Here is a 20,354-nt window from a genome sequence, read left to right on the forward strand (position 1 = left end):
CTGCCCCTAACCCACTCGCATTCTGTCTCTGTCTCTCTCAAAAATAAATAAACATTTAAAAAAAAAGTTTTTTTAAGTTTTTTTTTTAAATAGGGAAAAATGCAAAGAATGTGTTCAACTCAAGGATGAAAAACAAAACAAAAAGGAGAAAAAAGTGCTAACTGGTCATTTACACAGTTATTTACTAAGTCATGGAATTTTTGACCTGAGAAGTCTAGCTCGGCAGTTCTCAAATTTTTTGGTCTCAGGACCTCTTTACAATAAAAATTATTGAGGACCCCAAAGAGCTTTTGTTCATGTGAGTTATTTCTATTAATAGTTCTATACTAGAAATTAAAATTGAGAAATTAAAGATATTGTCGTGTAAAAATAACAATGAGAAGTCTGTTGAATCTTAAATGTTTTTATGAAAAAAAGCTATATATTTGAAAACATTTTTATGAAAAAAAGCTATATATTCGAAAACATATTTTTATGAAAAAAAGCTATATATCCCAAAACAAAAAAATTTAACAAGAATGCCATGGTTCTACATTTTTGCAAATCATTTTAATATTTGGCTCAGTTGAAGATAGCTGGGTTGTCCTATCTGCTTATCCTTTCAATCTGTTGTGATACGTTGTTTTAGTTGAAGTGTAGAAAGAAATCTGGCCTCGCGTGGCGAGGAGTTGGGAAAGGGAGGAGTGCTTTAGTAGCTTTTTCAGATGGTTGTGAATCTGCCGCCTTGCCTCTGGAATGCCCACTGTTTGCCTATAAGAGAATGAGATTGAGAAGGGCAAATAATGTCTGAGAATTCTATGAAAATAGCCCCAGCCTCAGGGACTCATTGAAAATGTTTTAGGAACCAACAGGGCAGCTTCTGAACACACTTGAGAACTACTGCTCTACCCTTTGATAGGTGACAAAACTGAAACCAGACGGGTAAGCGATTTTCCCCAAATCACATGGTTTATTGAAGACACTACTGGGACACAGTTCTGGTTTCATTCCCCATGATTTTGGAGGACTTCACATTACACTATGACCTTAGAACAACTTTTGTAAGCTGACCCTGAGCATTTTTATCAGGGTCTAATGAGATGTCATATATAATTGTTCCTTTTCATCTCGAAGATTAAAAAAGAAGCCTCCATGATAGGTGAGTCAAAACTTTTTAGAGAAAGTAGCATTAGAATTACAGGTAGACTTGTAAAAATGAATTTTAATATTAGATATAAAATAACAAATTAGATATAAAATATATAGAAATATTAATTAAAACATACATTTAAGTTTTGGTTGCTACCCCTTGCTAGCTAAAAAACACTTCTTAGTATCTTCTTTCTCAGTAATGTTACGGGGACACTTTTCATTTTTTTGTTGCTTTGTTACAGTTATGTGCATATCCATAGGAAGAGGCATGTTCTATATCTGGACCTCCATTCAAATGTTTGGTGACTTTCTGGTTTTGTTTTTCATGTTGTTCACTCATTCCTCCGAGATTCCACGGAGGTGTGAGAAACGTAGGGACTTGGATGCCTGAGATGGAAAACACTTTGGAAAACTTTATTTGGCCTAATTGAGTAGATATTTTTCAAATTTCACCCACGCACGGGTATCTATAAAGGGCCTTTGTAGGGTAGGTTCTTACTATTATCACCCTCATTCAGCCCTCTTGCTCGCCCCTTCCCTCCCTCAAGTCAGTGTTGGCCTCCAGCCTCTGTCCTGAATCTGAGGCTTTCCTTCCTATTTCTTCATCTTTTTTGAGTTTTATTGCAAAAGCCTTTCTTGTTCTACATCTGCTTTATCCTCCCTTTTCTGTTCCCTACTTACCAGTTTTTTTTTTTAAGATTATTCTTAATAAGAACTGTCTCCAATTTATATACAATGAAATCAAGATTCTCATAGTTGCCAAACAGATACACAGAAGTGAGTCTGTAGTCTCCTGTTGCATGATGGAACCATCACTGCAAAGGCGTCATGGTGGATCAGATACAAATGCTGGAGGTCTCCATCCTCCTGACTAGCCACCCCGGTGCCTTCACTTGTTGCTTCCAATTTGAGGGGAACGGATTAGTGGTAAAAATCACTTGTTTTATAATATACTGGCAAAATCTTTGAGTCGGCTCTAACCAATTTTTCCTTTTTTTTTTTTCCTTCCTGAAATAAAGTATTTTAAAGTTTTATGGGGAAACACTCCATTTCATATACCCTGTTTTTCACCTCGAGAAAAGGTGGTGGGACTGAGAACGTAGTTACTTGGGAGAGTGAGATGAGATTCTGGGTGCCTTTTGGTGTCCACATGCTCCAGTCCTCATTCCCTCCCCCTGCCTTTGAATGGTGGGACCAGGGCTTGTTAGAAAAGCACTACTTACTGGGCCTGTATCTCCTGCTCTCCTGTGTTCACCCTTTTGTCTCTGCCCTTCTTTAGGAATATAGTTGGAAGTGGGGGCCTCCGTGTCCAGGTTATAATCACAGAGCTCTCCCATCTAGTTGTAAGACATTCCTCTTTCCTCCTTTTTTCTTTCCTTTTTTGGAGCAGGAAAGGTGCTTTGTGGGTTAGAGGAAATAAGGAAAATTCATTAATTTGAAAAATTTTGATAATCTGTTCTATCTATATCTCATGGCTCTATTTTTTCTAAACTGTTTTCTCATTTTTTTGTATCCAGTGGAATATAATTATACCGGTGTTTCACATACAGTGGAAGCTTCGTATGTATTTATTTAAAAGAGAGAAATAAAGATGAAACAGAAAAATGCAGTCTAGCTGGGGAGATGATGTAATGGGGGGGTGATGGACATTGGATGTTTAGGCTCTAATTTCGTCCAATTCTTCCCTTTAGTTTTCTTTCTTTCTTTCTGTACAAGAAAGTTGTTAAATGATGTTTAAGAGTGTTTGCTCCTCACTGCAGTATTTATTTAGTGATAACACACCAATGTTATGAAATGCTGGAGATACGGTAAACAATAAATGGAGTAGTTCTGCTTTCACTGATTTTTTTAATGTTTATTTATTGTCTTATTTTGAGAGAGAGAGAGCGAGCGAGAGCAAGCATGGGAGAGGAGCAGAAAGAGAGGTAGAGAGAATCCCGAGCAGGCTCCACACTGTCAGTGGGGAGCCTGACTTGGGGCTTGATTCCATGAACGGTGAGATTATGACCTGAGCCAAAATCAAGAGTCGGGCACTTAACCACCTGAGCCACCCAGGCGTCCCTCACTGATGTTGTTTTATAATAAGGTGTGGGATGTCTGTCTCCCCCACTGGTTAACATAAATAGTAGTTTGAAGGACAGCTGAGTTCCTGTGCTGGCTTTGTGTCCTATTTGAGTAGGACCTTCACAAGTCATATAAATGCTTCTTTATTTTCTCATCTGTAATATGAAGTTAGTCATAATACCTAACCTATTTACCTGGTACAGTTGTTTTAAGACTCAAAATAATGTGTGTGGAAATGCATGTGACTATTGTAGTGACATACAGTATGTTGCATTGTCTCTAGTAATGTAAAATATTGTATTTTGCTATGGAATTTCACAAGGATTTCATTACAACTTGGTTGGGAGGATTCTAGATCAACGTAATTTTGGAATTCATTAATAATATAAAGTATGTTTGCTCTTCTTCTCTTTACAGAAAAAGATCATGCTAAATATGTTTTTAGACACAATGATGGCCGATCCTCCCCCCCAGTGCCTTGTCTGGCTACCTCTCATGCATAGGCTTGCCCATGTTGAGAATGGTAAGCGGAACTTTTATCATTCAGTTTCTTGTGCTATAGGAAATACACGAGCTGATAGTATTTTGTAATGTCCTTAGCTATTACCATTGAAAATTATAATTGACATTTGTTGTCACTCTGTCATTTGGATTTGTGATTTTAGCTTTCAAAAGAGGGATATTTCTTTCTTTTTTTAAATTACAAGTTCATTTATTTTTTTAATGCTTATTTTACTCTTGAGAGAGAAAGAGAGACAGACAGACAGACAGAGCATGAATGGGGAGGGGCAGAGCGAGAGGGAGACACAGAATCTGAAGCAGGCTCCAGGCTCTGAGCTGTCAGCACAGAGTCCGATGTGGGGCTCGAACCCACGAACTGTGAGGTCAGACACAGGTGAAGTCAGACACTTACCCTACTGAACCACCCAGGCACCTCGATGGATATTTATTTCTTAAAGAAAAGTAAGGGAAGGGGACTTATTACTTAGGGTACCAAGAAATAGTAGTATCAAACTTTGTGGTTCACACTCTTGGCTTTTCCCCCTGAGATTTCAGGTGATTGTTTTCTACTTGAACCGACCTGATTTACCCATGCCTTCCTTTTTTCCTTTAATTTATAAAATTCATAGTTCTAAAAAATTGCATATATGCAGTATCACCCACTAAAATTATAATGCTTTTAGAGTAGTTTCAAGGAGAATAGCTAAGGTAAGATTTGGTACTTCATACATCTTTACTACTTCCTTTACTATTTTACCTTGAATTACTCTTGGTATCTTTTCCAGGAATTTGACTAAATCTGTTTTGCTTAAAATGACAGTTATCTCTTAGTAACTTCTTAATTTTTTCTTCTGCTGTTATCCATTTATCTCATTGTTTAGGTTGTCTGAGTTTGTTAAAGGAAAGGCTGAAGTTTTTTATGTAACCTCCCTCCTTCCTCTCGGGGCCTTTGCCTGTATCTTATTCCGCCAAAGAGAACCAGTAACAAGTGAAAGGAGCTAAAAAGCAGAGCCCTTTTTCCCTTTGTAAGAATGAAATACACTTCCATACTCTTTTTATCTTCTCTCTGTCCCATCCATATCTTCTGTTTTTAAACCTCTCAGCCTTTTGCCCCACTGTGGCTTTAGTTCACGGGTACCTTAGATTCAGGATTATTTTCTTAAAGGTCTAGAATCTCTTGACTAAACTAAAACAGTTAAATAATTTTTTAACAAGATTTTTGGATAGAGATTTATACTGTTAAATTATTACAGTATTATTAGTTCTTTTGGAGTTAAATACTTTTAACCTGAAGTGTTTTAGTACTTTTATATTCAATTTGTTTTCATGAAATCATTTTGTATTTGCTATGCCAAGTAGAAAGAATCTCTTTTGTTCTGATTTTTTTGTTATCATTGTGAACATTTTACTGTTACTTTGTGTATAGTGTATTACTTGTTGATTACATTCTTATGAGGTTAGTGATACAGAGAAATAGTATGAACTCATTGCAATATCTTAAAAATAAAACATGTTACCTATCACGGCAACATTTATCTACATACCTTAATTTTTATGGCGGGAAGTAAATTCTAAAATTATGGTATTTCTATATATTTCTATATGGTATTTTTGTTGTTGTTTGGGCTTTTTCTATGGAATTCATCGCCGGAATCATATTGAAGTTACTATTAATAAGGACAGATATCTATTTGCTTAAGCAGAAGTTGCACTTTTTTTATTGAAAAATCCAAGCATATAATATATAAGAAGATACAACATGATGTATTCTTCCAAAAAGAATACTTTTACCAAAACTTGATCTTATTTATAATTGACCCAGTACATAGGTGATCCTTTCCTTATTCTGGCTCTCCTTTCCATCTGGTCAGCCCCTTATACTATCTAATGTAAGTGTTGGCTCTTGACTGGTGTAGAAGAAAAGAAAAATCACATAGACATGCATATTCATCCAAGATTATCAGAATATACTTGATAATTTAATATTAATATACCTATATTTAATATGTATATATTTTTAATTTTTTGAATGTTTATTTTTGAGAGAGAGAGAGACAGAGACAGAGACAGAGAATGAGTGGGGGAGAGTCAGAGAGAGGGTGACACAGAATCTGAAGCAGGTTCCAGGCTCTGAGCTGTCAGCACAGAGCTCGATGTAGGGCTCAAACTCATGAGCCGTGAGATCATGACCTGAGCTGAAGTCGGACGCTCAACCGACTGAGCCACCCAGGTGCCCCTATATATTATTTAATATTAACTGAAAGTTATATAGAATTATAAATTCTGATATGCTGATGTTGACTGTGTTGATATTAGCTCCAGATTGATTTGAGAGTAGTGTTCTTTGGTGGAACTTTACTAGATTGTATAGTTTTAATTTGGAGCACAGAGTCTTATCAGCACTTTCATTATTCCTTAGAAATATCTTGATGACAAAATGCTTGAATTTCTTAGAGGGATTATGTCCTTTGGAGTTCTTATTCCTGATTTTACTTTTTATAGTCGTTAATGATCTTGTTACATTGTTTTCTTCACCAAGTACTCCTTTTTTTTTTACCCCCCTGAGTCTTGATGTACATTTTTGGAAACAGAACCCAAAATCCTTGTTTTATTTTTTTGAGAGAGAGAGAGGGTGCAAGTGAGCGAGGGGCAGAGAGAGAGGGAGAGAGATGTGGGGCTCACTCGAAGTGGGGCTCTAGCTCACCTGATGTGGGGTTCAAGCTTACCTGAAGTAGGGCTTGAACTCACGAACTGTGAGATCGTGACCTGAGCCAAAGTCAGATGCATAACCGACTGAGCCACCCAGGCGCCCCCCCAAACCCTTATTATTGAAATAAGATTGGATTTGTATACATATTGCTAGAAAGAGTTATTTAAATGAAGATTGGAATACTATATGCCCTTTTCCTATTGACTTCCATTCCTTGTGTTCAGAATTGAATTGCCAGAGGGAACAATTATGTTACCAACACTTAAAAGAATAAACAACTGTCTTTAATATATAGTTATGCATTGCCCACTTCCCACTCAGTGAACTGGATGTTCAGGCTGTAAGAGAATCCCAGCAATCTCTATGAATCCTGACTGGTACCTAGCAGGTTTGCATAAGGTGACATGCTGTATGAACGGAGAAAAGGGTGACAGGTCCCTAAGATTCCCTTCCTCCAAATCCCCACTGCTTTGTTGGTCTAGAGTACTTTATTTTACTGTTTTGCTACTTAGAACTCTTACCTAAAACTAACATGGTAATATGTCTAGCCTTACTTTTTTTACCAGTAACCACAAACTTGTGCCCAGGCATGTTGTAGCATTTAGTTCAGCCAACATTTGAAGGCCTTCAGTTGAAGGTACTGTGTAAAATACCATTTTCAGGTAACAGACACCCATAGTATATCATTCCAGGTGTTATTAGCAAAGGAAACAAATGTCTGTACAGCTGACAATGATACATCTCTTTAACGTTTATTTATTTTTGGGACAGGGAGAGACACAGCATGAACGGGGGAGGGGCAGAGAGAGAGGGAGACACAGAATCGGAAACAGGCTCCAGGCTCTGAGCCATCAGCCCAGAGCCTGACGCGGGGCTCGAACTCCCGGACCGCGAGATCGTGACCTGGCTGAAGTCGGACGCTTAACCGACTGCGCCACCCAGGCGCCCCGATAAATCTCTTTAAAAAGCAATGGGTTTGAAAAATAAATTTTAGACTGAAAGTTTCTCTTCTTATATATTTATCTGAATTTGAGAAGCATGAGTCTCGTTTTAAAGAAATTGGTTATTTTCTAAGGTGAATTGGAAGGTAATATTCTTCTCTTTAATGTTTATTTATTTATTTTGAGAGAGAGCAAGCAAGCACGCGTGCACATGCAACACATGAGCAGGGGAGGGGCAGAGAGGGAGGGAGACAGTCTCAGCAGGTTCCATGCTCAGAGTGGAGCCCGACAGGGGGCTCAATGTCACCGCCAGGAGGTCACGGACTAAGCCTGTATCAAGAGTTAGAGGCTTGGGGCGTCTGGGTGGCGCAGTCGGTTAAGCGTCCGACTTCAGCCAGGTCACGATCTTGCGGTCCGTGAGTTTGAGCCCCGCGTCGGGCTCTGGGCTGATGGCTCAGAGCCGGGAGCCTGTTTCCGATTCTGTGTCTCCCTCTCTCTCTGCCCTTCCCCCGTTCATGCTCTGTCTCTCTCTGTCCCCAAAATAAATAAACGTTGAAAAAAAATTTTTTTTAAAGAGTTAGAGGCTTAACCTATTAAGCCACCGGGCACCCCTGGAATGTAATATTGTAACTTGAAAAACTTTTCTCATTTATTGTTTTCCCCCCTTATTCTAGTAAATGGCGGCTCAGTTAACTAGGAGATGCTTCAGAGTTTTCAGTGTTAGTGTTGTTTTCACTTTTGCTTTTTTGCATCAGGTGTGGTTTTCCAGTGTATTGACTTGACTCTCCGAGTGAAAGTAAGATAACTTGCTTCTCCTCCTCTCCCGCCCCTTCTCCCCTGCCCTGCTGTCTGCCTGCCACAAGTCTTCCACCCCGTGGAGTGCTCCTATTGCCTGTGTGAGAGTATGATGGGCTTCCGGTACCGATGCCAGCAGTGCCACAACTACCAGCTCTGCCAAAACTGCTTTTGGCGTGGCCACGCCAGCGGCCCTCACAGCAACCAACACCAGATGAAGGAGCACTCCTCCTGGGTAACTGCTTCGTGTGTCAGTCCGGGTCCCCCGCTGTTCATCTTTCATCGCCAACAGCACCAGGAGGGTTTCCCGATAGGTCCCTGGCAAAGAGGGACGTGGTGCAGTCAGATCTAGGTGCCAACACTTGGGATGGGTTGCGAGCGTGTTGCGCTTCATCACCTGATTTTAAAAGCAGAATCTTTAAAGTTTCAGGAGCTGGAGGTATTATTACAGTTGAAATGGAAAAGTAAGCGAGAAGTGTCTTCTTATTTTAAAACTGTGCAAAGGGTATTCTCCCAAAGCTTCCTCTCTGAGCTTTACGTGGGATTGAAAGTTCTTTTTTTTAAAGCATATTTTCTTCACGTCTGTAGGGCTTAAATGGGGTAAAGAAAGCTGCATGAAATAAAGGGGTTAATTTTTGTCTCTCTGAAGTTGGGGAAATACTGTATTTTACAGTTGCCACATCAGTGTCCTTATTTTCAAAAGTAGTCTTTTATTTTTATTAAAAAAATTTTTTTTAACGTTTATTTATTTTTGAGACAGAGAGAGACAGAGCATGAAGGGGGGAGGGGCAGAGAGAGAAGGAGACACAGAATCGGAAGCAGGCTCCAGGCTCTGAGCCATCAGCCCAGAGCCCGACGCGGGGCCCGAACTCATGGACCGCGAGATCGTGACCTGAGCTGAAGTCGGACGCTTAACCGACTGCGCCACCCAGGCGCCCCAAAAGTAGTCTTTTAAGTAACAGTATTTGGGTGGAGGTTGATGTGTGATTTTCCTGTAGTGTTTACAAATCATGCAACAAGCTTAGCATCAATCATTTTTCTTCCCGTCTCTCAATTTATTTTCAGAGTCTTAAAAATGCCATATATTTTTTTAATGTTTATTTTCGAGAGAGAGAGAGAGAGAGAGAGAGAGGGGTGGGGAGCAGGGAGGGGCAGAGAAAGAGGAGGACTGTTCACTGACTGCAGAGAGCCCGATGTGGGACTTGAACTCACGAACCATGAGATTATGACCTGAGCCGAAGTCAGGTGCTCAACCGACTGAGCCACCCAGGCAACCCCCACAAAATGCCGTACTTTTATTTCCAAAAAGTTGTTTTAAAAACTTTTCCCTCTGGTTTTCATTTGTTGGTTGGTTGGTTTGCTAAAGGGTAGAACATATAGAGGGTCGTAAGTGTAATTCAGGATTTAGGTTCTTACCCTTGGTCATCCTACTGGACTTTAAGTATTTAGAAAGCTTCAATAATCAGGATTTTTTTTTCTTTCCCTTTTTTCTAATTAGTCTTTTTAAAACTCAACCAAGAACAAAAAGAAGGTAAGTTCATATCAGGGATTAGTTAAAAAAAAAAAAAAAGAACAACTTTCAATCCATGTGTGCACTTTACTTCCTACATCTCTGACATGTTAGAGGTAGGTTTTTGTTTTTTGTTTTTTGTTTTTATCAGATAGGTTTTCAGTTACACTTAACCATAAAATTTGTGTTAAACTGAACATCCTATCTGGGGTTTTGTTGTGTTGTAAATTCTAATCCTGTTTTTGGTTGAGGAGTGATTATTTAAAATTTTTTTAAACAAGCAAAGGAAAAAAATACAACGTAGTAGTCTCTTCCCTTTTTCATTGAATAGAGATAATTTATAGATTTCCAAGTTGTTGCTTTTCCCTTTCTTAAAGTACAAGTGTCCCTTGGTGGTAAATGATTTGTTAATGTTTTTCCCACTGTTTTTTGTTTAGAGTCTAACTCTCAGCACTGAGATAGCTCTTTGCTCTGTTACCTTTTGTAATGATCGGATTCATTGGGATGTTTCTTTTGACAATTCTCATCTACATGTTGGGCTGGAGAATGAGGAGCTTGGGGTGCCTGGGTAGCTCAGCCAGTTAGGCGTCCAACTTCGGCTCAGGTCATGATCTCATGGTTCGTGAGTCCCACATCGGGCTCTGTGCTGACAGCTCAGAGCCTGGAGCCTGCTTCAGATTCTGTGTCTCCCTCTCTCTCTCTCTGCCCCTCCCCCGCTCACACTCTGTCTTTCTCCCCTTCAAAATAAATAAACATTAAAAAAATTTAAAAAACAGAGAGAGAATGAGGAACTTGTTCATCTTAATTTGAACTTGCTCATTTAGCTAATTTATAACCCTTTTAGAAATGGGAATTTTACATTTTTTTAAAATATAAGTCACTGAATATTGCTTTATGATTTACAAAGCAGGTTTTCCTGTGCTTTATTTCATTGAGCAAAAGCATACATAAAGTACGGAAATCACAGTGAATTTTTGTGCTTCTGCTTGATTCTCATAACACTCTTGTGTAGTAAGTCATATCCCCATTTGTTGTTATTTTTATTTCAGCTTTGTTGTTTTTTAAATTTTATTTATTTTTGTTATAGTGACTTAAGATTTCAAGAAAAGTCATGAACAATACGCATGCATCATTTTGAAGTTGCTATCTGTTTTGAATTTTGATGAGTATGTGCATTATGTGTGATTGATGCATCTTGGTAACGTTTTTTAGCAGTGTGTGTGTGTGTGTGTGTGTGTATGTATGTGACTTGTTTTCAGGATTAGAACTCTGTATGTATAATACCCTTGCTCTTTGAGGAAGATCTGAATGAATTTTGAGACTGATGTGGGTAAAGAAGTTTCCACTAACAAAAAGATGTGTAATCTCTTTAATAGTCATTTCTTTGACATTTGCCCACTGTTTATACGAGTATTTGAATAACTATTTCTCTGTGTTCACAAGGGATACATTTAGTGTACGTTTAACAAGTTTGTATATGAATTTGCATTGTAGATTTGATAGGTGTTATATTGGTGTTTGGAAGTTTATTTTGATTTTTCCAAAAGTTTGTTTAATATTTTGTCTAAGTAACTATGCAATATAATTCATTATTCTGTCAGGCATCAATCCATTCATTTGACTTTACTTTAGAAAAAAATGCTATATGGTGATTCATTCTGTGCATTCATTATTCATTCAAAAGATATTATTTGAACTCATGCTGTGCGTACCAGGCACTATTACAGGCTTATGAGATACATCTACGAACAGAACCGGACAAAGATTCCTGCTCAGTGGGGCTTGAATTTTAAGGGGTGTGAAAGAGACCATGAGGGCTCACTGACATTGCTCTTTTCCCATTTTTGCTTGGCATGCATCTAGACTACATTTCTCAGCTTCCCTGTATCTAAGAAAAACCATGTAAATACCAGTTAGCAGTGGAATGTGAACAGAGTGATATGTGTCTTCCCAGAATAAGACCATTAATAGCCGAGGGCCTTTTCTGTCCTCTCTACCACAGCTTAGGGGAGAGAACTTCATTAGGACCCAGAGGAAGATGAAACCATAAATGAAAGGAAACTGGGTCCTTGAATGATGGGTGGAGAAGAATATCCTGTTTCCCTGCTTGACTTTGATCAAGAGAGCTAGGAGCAAGAGAGAAACCTTGTGTTAAGCTACTGAGGTTTTAGTGTTGGCTATAGTAGCTGGTTCTGGAAGTAAGTTCTATTACCGCAAAACCTTGAGATTTGTGTTGTTGGCTTAGCAGTCAGGTAGCCCTGATAAGGACACCGATGTTGGAGGTGGGAAGGACAGAAATCTATGTTATGCAGTGGTGACCAGTGGCTAAATTTGTCATCCATAATAACTTAGAAGGTCCACTTCTTGCCACCTGAGCTCTGGGTCAAATGTTGGAAAGGATTGAAGTGCGAGTGTGTGTTGACTGTCTTTTGTTAGGTCTTACACGAAAGAGATGAGCTTAAGAAAGAATTGTCTAGTTTTCAAGCAAAAAATGAAAGGGAATAGAGAAAGTTCTGACAGTTGGAGCAGTGACAGGAAAAACAGATTGCTTGTAGACCCTGGAGAGCAATAGGTAAGAGTTGAGAAAGGCTTTGAGCCACAAAGGCCTAGTGAACCTTCTCAGTCAAAGAAAGATGACAGTCCTATGGCAAAGATCGGATCAGGGCATGAGTTCTCATTCTTGGCTGTTCATCAGAATTACCTTGCTCTCACTTACATAGCTTCTGATTTAATGGGTCAAAGGTACATGAAACCTAGATAAGACAGTTTTTAAAAGTTCCCCCAAGTGATTGCATCGTGCAGCCAACGTTGGAAACTGCTGACCTGTTGTTTCATCTGGACTCCAGGTGGCTTCTGTTAGTTCAAAGCGAGAGGAACGGAGGCAAAGACATAAATCAGCCTTAAGAATTATGTCCAGGAAAGGACTTTGTGTGCGGTTACTGGCACATGGAACTGACTGGAAACAAATAGATCAAAGGCCTACTAAGTTTTTGAGGGAATTATATATTGGCAAAGGAACTAGGAGCCTGCACTTAACAAGCCCCTGACTGTTCTAACTGTAAGACTACTTTCTAACGACCCAGAACTTGCTCTGGAAAGAGGTGGTCTGTGAAGGCTGTACGGCCTCTAGGAAGGGCATGCCAGAGCCCACTTTGCCAAGGAGGATATTAGATAAGGAAGAACCTTGTGCTTGTGCTCCTCCATTGTGTGTTGGGCCTGGGGAAGGTGGGTGTGGATCATCTGCCCGATCCGTTCATAGGGTCCATCATTTGGAGCTACACATGATCCTGATGAAGAAGACTGTGATAGACCCAGACGTCCTGGACTTGTCTTTAGATGCACGGACTGAGTGGCACTTCACATTTTCTTTTTGGAGAGGTTTGAGTGTGTTTTGTTTGTAGGAAAAGGGAGGAAACATTTTGTGATCAGAAGTACTTATCTATATCCATGTTTTGCTTTTCTTCCTGGACCTGTACCTGGATGATCTAGCCCGTCATCCGTGCAGCCTGACACGGCCATATGACTAGTTCTGACCGGTGGGATTTGTTTGCAGGTGATCTGTGTTACTTCTGGGTCAGGGCTGTTTAAAGCAGATGTGTCTCATCTTCTCTTTACCCTTCCCACTCCCACTAGACATTGGCCACATGGGATGATCTTTGAAGAAAGTAATAGCGGCAGAAGCCCTTGCATGAAAGGGAGCTGGGTACCTAGTAGATGGATCAGAGCCCCTCTGCCAATTTACACTGGACTTGCACATGAACAAGAAATCAAAAAGCAGAATCCAGAGTATAGGGTCATAGAGGCCTTGTTGAGAAAGTGAGATTTGAACAGAGTCTTTGGTGTATGATAGTAGACATCTGGGGAAGAGGAGGCATTTTCAGCATGAATCCTGTGAGTAGGAGTGTGTTTCTGAGTTCAGGGAACAGCAGAGAAGCTTATGTGGCCAGAGTGGAGTCAACAGGAGGAGGTCTATAGGAAAGGAGGACAGCTCACAAGGGCCTTTCTGACCATAATAAGGATGTTGGCCTTAACTCTAGTGGAATGAGGAGTCTTTATTTTTTTTACCGGAGAGAGAGAGAGAGAGAGAGAGAGAGAGAGAGAGAACGAATGAATATGAGTAGGGTAGGGGCAGAAAGAGAGGGAGTGAGAGAATCCCAAGCAGGCTCCACATTCAACACAGAGCCTGACTCAGGATCCTGGGATCCTGAGACCATGACTAGAGCCAAATTGAAGAGTCAGGTGCTCTGGGCATCCAGGTAGCTCAGTCAGTTAAGCATCCAACTCTTGATATCAGCTCAGGTCATGACCTCACAGTTGGTGAGATCAAGCCCTGTGTTGGGCTTTGTGCTGACAGCACAGACATTGCTGGGATTCTTTCTCTCCCCCTCTCAGTACCTGTCTCTCTCTCTCTCTCTCTCTCTCTCTCTCTCTCTCTGTCTCTCTCTCTCTCTCTCTGTCTCTCTCTCAAAATAAATAAACACTAGAAAAGAATAGTTGCACGCTCAACCAGCTGAGCCACCCACTTACCCCAGAATGTGAGTCTATAGGGTTTTGAGTAGAGGAATGGCATGGCTTGATTTATCTTTTAAAATGATCAGTCTGGATAGCATGTAAAGAGTAAAGTGGGAGGAAAAGATAGAAGCAGGAAGAGCATTTCAGGAGAGATGATTGCAGTAATCAAAACAAGATACGGTAGGATGGTAGCAGTAGAGGTGGTGACAAGGGTAGAACTAGAATTTACTTTCTGAATCTGCCTAATGGGTTGGATGTGGCTTGTGAGAAGACAGGAGTGAAGATTTTGTCCTAAACAGCTAGAAGGATGGAATTGTCATCAGCCGAGATGAGACAGCTGTGGATGGAGTACATGTAGAGGTTAGGATTGAGAGTTCACTCTGGGAATTCAGTTCAGTTGGATTTAAGTTGCTTACTAGACATAGGGAGTTGTTGGATAGGCCACTGCATATGAGTCTAAACATAAAGAAGTCTGAGATAGAGATGTCAGCTTGCGGGTCATTGGCAAGTGGTTGATATGTAAAGCCATGCAACTGAACAGTAGCACCAAGTGAGTGGAGATAGAGGCGAGAAGAAAGAAGAGAAGAGGAATGAGAACTGCCCTCAGGGCTCATCATTAAGACATCTTGGAGAAGAGGAGGAACCTGTGAACAGTGACACAAGGTGAAAGCCAGGAGAGGGTGGTGTTCTGGACTATGCGTGAAGGGTGTTTTGAGGAGGAGGGATTGATCCTCTGTGTCCAGTGCTGTGACAGTCAAGGGAGAAGATGGAGAAGTGGCCCCTCATCTAACAATGTAGAGGTGGTCTTGCAAGAACAGTTTCTGTGGAGTGGTGGGGACAAAACCCGATGCAAGTGGGTGCAAGAGGGAGAGGGGAGAGAGATGGAGACAGAGAGTATAGACAACTGTCAGTGAATATCTATTTCTAACCTTTCTTTCCTTTCTTCCTTCTTTCTTTCTTTCTTTCTTTCTTTCTTTCTTTCTTTCTTTCTTTCTTTCTTTCTTTCCTTCCTTCCTTCCTTCCTTCCTTCCTTCCTTCCTTCCTTCTCGTTTCTTCCTTTCTTTTCCTTTCTTTTTTCTTTTTTCTTTCCCTTTCCTTTCCTTTCCTTTCCTTTCCTTTCCTTTCCTTTCCTTTCCTTTCCTTTCCTTTTTTCTTTTCTCTTCTCCTCTCTTCTCTCTTCTCTTCTCCTCTCCTCTCTTCTCTTCTCTTCTCTTCTCTTCTCTTCTCTTCTCTTCTCTTCTCTTCTCTTTTGAGAGAAAGCGCAAGCAGGAGAGAGGGGCAGGGGAAATCCCAAGCAGGCTCCATGCTCAGCGCAGAGCACGATGCCGGGCTCGACCCCCTGACTCTGGGATCATGACCTGAGCTGAAATCAAGAGTTGGATGCTTAACTGACTGAGCCCCCCAGGTGCCCCCTAAGACTTTTTTTCTAATAGCAGTTCTTGGCAGGATTTTAGGAGACTCAATTAATCCCACTTCACTTTTCCCCACTCACAATTGCAGCTGGGAGTTGGGCACATGGCAGTCTGTTTGAGAAGGTGGTTTTAACTGTGAGGAAATAATGGACTGCCAGTAGCCCCTGAACTGAATATAAGCCAACCCAAGGTGGGCCTTCCCAGCACGCAGCGGAGCCTGGAGGCTCATGGCTCTGGGAGCAGAGAAGCATGTTTGCTTTCTGTAGAGCTTGCAGATACCAGCAAACAGGGGAGGGAACGAGGCTGAGCTAGCATGTTCGTTCCTTCTCTAGAACCAACCAGTCTGGTCCGAGGAGCGAGGGGCAGAGAGTGACCACCTGCTGGGGTCCTCCAGAGAAGGTCCTCCACATGGAAACAAGACAGTGGGCCATGGAATCAGCATGGATTTTTATATTCCAGTTTGCAAGGATATAGTCATCATCTTCTCTTGGTCTTGGGTCATATTTCAAGTAACCTTGCCATTAGGAGGCCTGCACGTACAGTATTTCAGTTGCTACAAAATAAGCCACTCCCAAACTGGTCACATAAAACAACCATTTTTTTTTTAACGTCTTATTATTTATTTTTGACACAATGCGAGAGACAGAGTGCAAGCAGCAGAGGGGCAGACAGAAGGAGACACAGAATCCGAAGCGGGCTCCAGTCTCGGAGCTGTCAGCACAGAGCCCGACGCGGGGCTTGAATTCACGAACCGTGAGATCATGACCTGAGCCGAAATCGGACGCTTAACCGACTGAGCCACTCAGACGCTCCCAAAAAACAACCATTTTATTTCACCCACGGGTTTGGTGTCAGGAATTTGAATACGGTAGGGGGGCTGGGTTGTTCCTGCTCCATGACCTCTGAGGTCTCTGCTGGATGACTGAAGTACCAGTGGGGTGGGTGCTTCTTCACTCGCTTGGCCAGTGTCTGCCCTGGGATGGTTAGAAGGCTGGACTCAGCCACACTGTAGACTGGAGCCACCTGTGTGGCCTCTGAACGTGGCCTCTGCTTTCCGCAGCATGGTGGCGGTGTTTTCAGAGACAGCATCCCCTGAGGGAGCATCTGGAGAACCAAGTGTTCCAAGAGGACTAGGGGAAACCCGTCAGGCCTTTTCTGCCTGAGCTGTGGAAGTCACGCAGCCACATTCTGCCAACTTCTTTTGGTTGCAGGGTCAAGGCACTAGGGGCAGTCCAGCTCAGGGGAGGGAGAGGATGCTGGTGGCGGTGGTGGGGGTAAAGTCCCATCACAAGGAGCATGTGTGGTGTGGTGAGTGGGACGGTGCAGTTACGTTTGGAGATAATTTCCTGGCCTATAGTTAATGCTCAGTAAGGATCTGTTAAATGGGTGAATGAAAGGACACCCAGCCGTGCATCCAAGTCTGCCACACAGGAGGAAAGCCTTACGACCCGAACAAGCATTTCTGTTTAAATGGTTAATTCAGCCATAGAGACTACCCTATTTTTCTACGAAGTTATGCTTTTTAAAAGAGCACTTTGTTAAAACAACGATGCATAATGTTTACTGGGACTTTTATTCCTTTATTTAAATGATTCAGATTTGGAGAAAGATTCTTTTAAACTATTTCAAATATAGTGCTGTTGTTTTTAATCCCTGTTTAATGATCTTAACCCTGACCTTCATTTTCCTTGGTTGGGGCATCCATGCTTTTCTGTTTTACTTTATGCATCCTTCCCTCCCTCTTTTCCTCCCCCTCTTCCTCTTCCTCTATCTCTCATCTCTCTCTTTCAGTTACTGTGAAATATGTACAACATAAAATTTACATTTTATCTCTTTTTAGGTGTCCACTTCACTGGCATTCAGCACATTCATATTATTGTGCAACCATCACCACCATCTGTCTGGAACTTTTCCATTTTCCCAAAGAGAAACTCTTAACCCTTTCTAGATATATGAGGAGGGCTAGAAAGAAGCCATTTCCTGACCTTCCCTGTGCTTTACATTCAGATCTCTGCTTACCCTGGTCTTCACTTTACCAAGAGGTATTTGACTGATTTCCACTTGGCAGGAAGTGTGTGTGTGTGTGTGTGTGTGTGTGTGTGTGTGTGTGTGTTTATACAAAATACACTTGTAGCACAGCTACCATTTATTAGCTGAGTGCCTCAGTAGAGGCAGTTACGTAATATGGAATATGTGGAAGTTTCGTCTTTCTTCCCAGCAGAGGGCAGACTCCACCTCTGAACAAAGTTACTTCTCTTGTTCTTCAAAAATCTATAAATGAGGAAGTACTTGGATTTGTTTAGCAATCTGTTAATATTATTGCATCTTTTTAAAAAATAAATATTAACAGGCAACACACGTGTCTAGGATACTTGTTTGGGCATTAGTGATATTAAATAATTTACCTTACTGACTCAGAACATACTCTGTTGTCAGAGACCAAGGCCTCTGTCAGGTATTTAATTCTCATGTGACTAGTGCACCTCTCCTCACATCTCTTGAATTCTGAGAGAATTTGCATTCAGTGAGAAGAAGGTATGCCGTGCCTCTTGGTACACTTCTGCCCAGTTCCAAATAGTCACATCATAATTAAATAACTCCTTTGTATAGAGTGTAAAACTAGGCAGGAGGATTTAAAAATTTTTTTTAATTAATTTTTAAAATTCAAGTGCAGTTAACATACAATGTTGTATTAGTTTCAGGTGTACAATACAGTGAGTCAACAACTTTATACCTCACCCAGTGATCATCTTAAGTGTCCTCTTAATCCCCTTCACCTATTTTACCCCTCTCCTCACCCACCTCCCCTTGGGTAACCACCAGTTTGTTCTCCAGAGTTAAGGGTCTGTTGTTTGGTTTGTCTCTTTTTTTCCCCCCTTTGTTCATTTGTTTTGTTTCTTAAATTCCATGTATGAGTGACATTATATAGTATTTCTTTCTCTGACTTATTTCACATAGCATTATGCTGTCTAGATCCATCCATGTTGTTGCCAATGGTGTTCTTTATTCTTCATTCTTTATTATGGCTGAGTAATATTTCATTGTATCTATATACCACATATTCTTTATCCATTCATCTGTTGATAGGCACTTGGGTTGCTTCCAAAATTTGACTATCGTAAATAATGGTGCAATAAATATAGGGATGCGTGTTATCTTTTTCAGTTAGTGTTTTTGTTTTCTTTGGGTAAATACCTGGTAGTGGAATTTTTGGATCATATAATAGTTCTATGTTTAATTTGTTGTGCAGCGTCCATGCTGGTTTCCACAGTGGTTGCACCAGCTCATCTCCCACCAGCAGTGCATGAAAGTTCCTTTTTAGAAGAATTGGTTTTTTCAAAGGCATAGGGCAATATCCCCACTTGTGGCAAGTTATAACATGAGGTAAGGCAAATACATGAAGACATTCCGAACAAAATCTGTAAATGAGGCATTTAGCCCAACGTCCCACAGTCCTCAGAGGAGCTGCTGAAACCGTGTCCACCATAGCTCCCACCTCGTGTTCATGAGTCGCTATCACCATTGAAGCTATCTGGCCTTGCTCTTTTGCATGGCACTGCCATTCCCATCGTGATCTGTTGGTGATTCATTGCCTACCCTCCCCCGCATCCTTCTTACAGTTCTCCACATCTCAAGAACCTTTAGAACTGCTGCTCCTGGGGCTCCTGGGTAGCTCAGTTGGTCAGGTGTCTGACTGGATCTCAGCTCAGGTCATGGTCTCACAGTCATGAGATCGAGCTCCAAGTTGGGCTCCATGCTGGGCGTGGAGCCTCCTTGGGATTCTCTTTCTCTCCCTCTGCCCTTCCCCTGTTTGCTCACTCTCTCTCTCTCTCTCTCTCTCTCTCTCTCTCTCAAAAAACAAAAACCAAAAAAACCCCTGCTGTAATCAGAAAGCTTCCCTCACTTTTACTGCTTCTTGAAACTTTTCTTTCACCCCCATCTTAATTGAGGTTGACTGTCCTCTAGAACGTCCCCTTCTCCTGCATCCCTTCAGGTGGTAGCTATTTATTCTCCCACATCTGTGAGTTTTAAGGGGTTGGGAAGTGAAATTATTGTTAGGGTGGCTATATAATTTATCATATAAAGCAGACTTACTTTAGAGTGAAAGGGGGCACTATTCTTTATGCAGGGACGACATGCATAGGCTGGGATTTCCTGGGTAAACAGTTTATGGACACTGTTTTGGTGTCTTGTTACTGCATAACAAATAACACAAAGTTAGCAGCTTAAAGCAGAAATTTGTTATTTTAGTTTCTGTATGTCAGGAGTCCAGGCAATGACATGACTAGATTCTCTAGGTCTTCCTGGGCTGAATTCAAGGTGTCAGCTCAGGCTCTGGTTATCATCAGTACTGGCAGGTCCTCATGCCAGCTCACTGGTTGTTGGCAGAACTCATTTTGTTGCAGATATGGTATTGAGGTCCCCATTTTCCTGCTAGTTTCCAGCCAGGGGTGACTCTCCTCAGAGGCCACCTGCAGTTCCTTGCCATGTGGCCCCATATGCAGCTTACAGAACGGACATTTGCTTTCTTCCAAGCCTACTGGAGCACATATCCCCGACTTTCTCTTCTGAAGCTAGCCAGAAAAAATGCTCCTTTTAAAGGGCTCACCTGATTGGATCAAACCCATCAGGGTAATGTAGGGACATTAGGGACTGTGTAGGGACATAGTCGAAGGAGTGATAGTTCATCATACTCACAGGTTCCAATGACGCTCAAAGGGGAGAGGTTTGATGAGGACAAGCGTTGCTGAGAGTCACCTTAGAATTCTGCATATCCT

The 20,354-nt window shown here is 41.2% G+C and overlaps 1 protein-coding gene across 16 annotated transcripts in view; it reads left to right on the plus strand.

Moving 5' to 3' along the window:
* DTNB (dystrobrevin beta) overlaps window positions 1–20,354 on the plus strand; it is a 243,457-nt gene that overhangs the window by 78,117 nt on the left and 144,986 nt on the right. For all 16 annotated transcript variants that reach the window (XR_006301093.1, XR_006301094.1, XR_006301095.1 and 13 more), the window contains exons 7-8: window positions 3,613–3,718; window positions 8,211–8,377. Coding sequence is in view for 13 of the 16 variants with exons in the window: in XM_043604374.1 (XP_043460309.1) it covers window positions 3,613–3,718; window positions 8,211–8,377 (273 nt within the window). In the remaining 3 variants the exon portion in view is untranslated. The remainder of the gene's footprint in view (window positions 1–3,612; window positions 3,719–8,210; window positions 8,378–20,354) is intronic.

This window comes from Prionailurus bengalensis, chromosome A3 (assembly GCF_016509475.1).
Source record: "Prionailurus bengalensis isolate Pbe53 chromosome A3, Fcat_Pben_1.1_paternal_pri, whole genome shotgun sequence".
Lineage (NCBI taxonomy): Eukaryota > Metazoa > Chordata > Mammalia > Carnivora > Felidae > Prionailurus > Prionailurus bengalensis.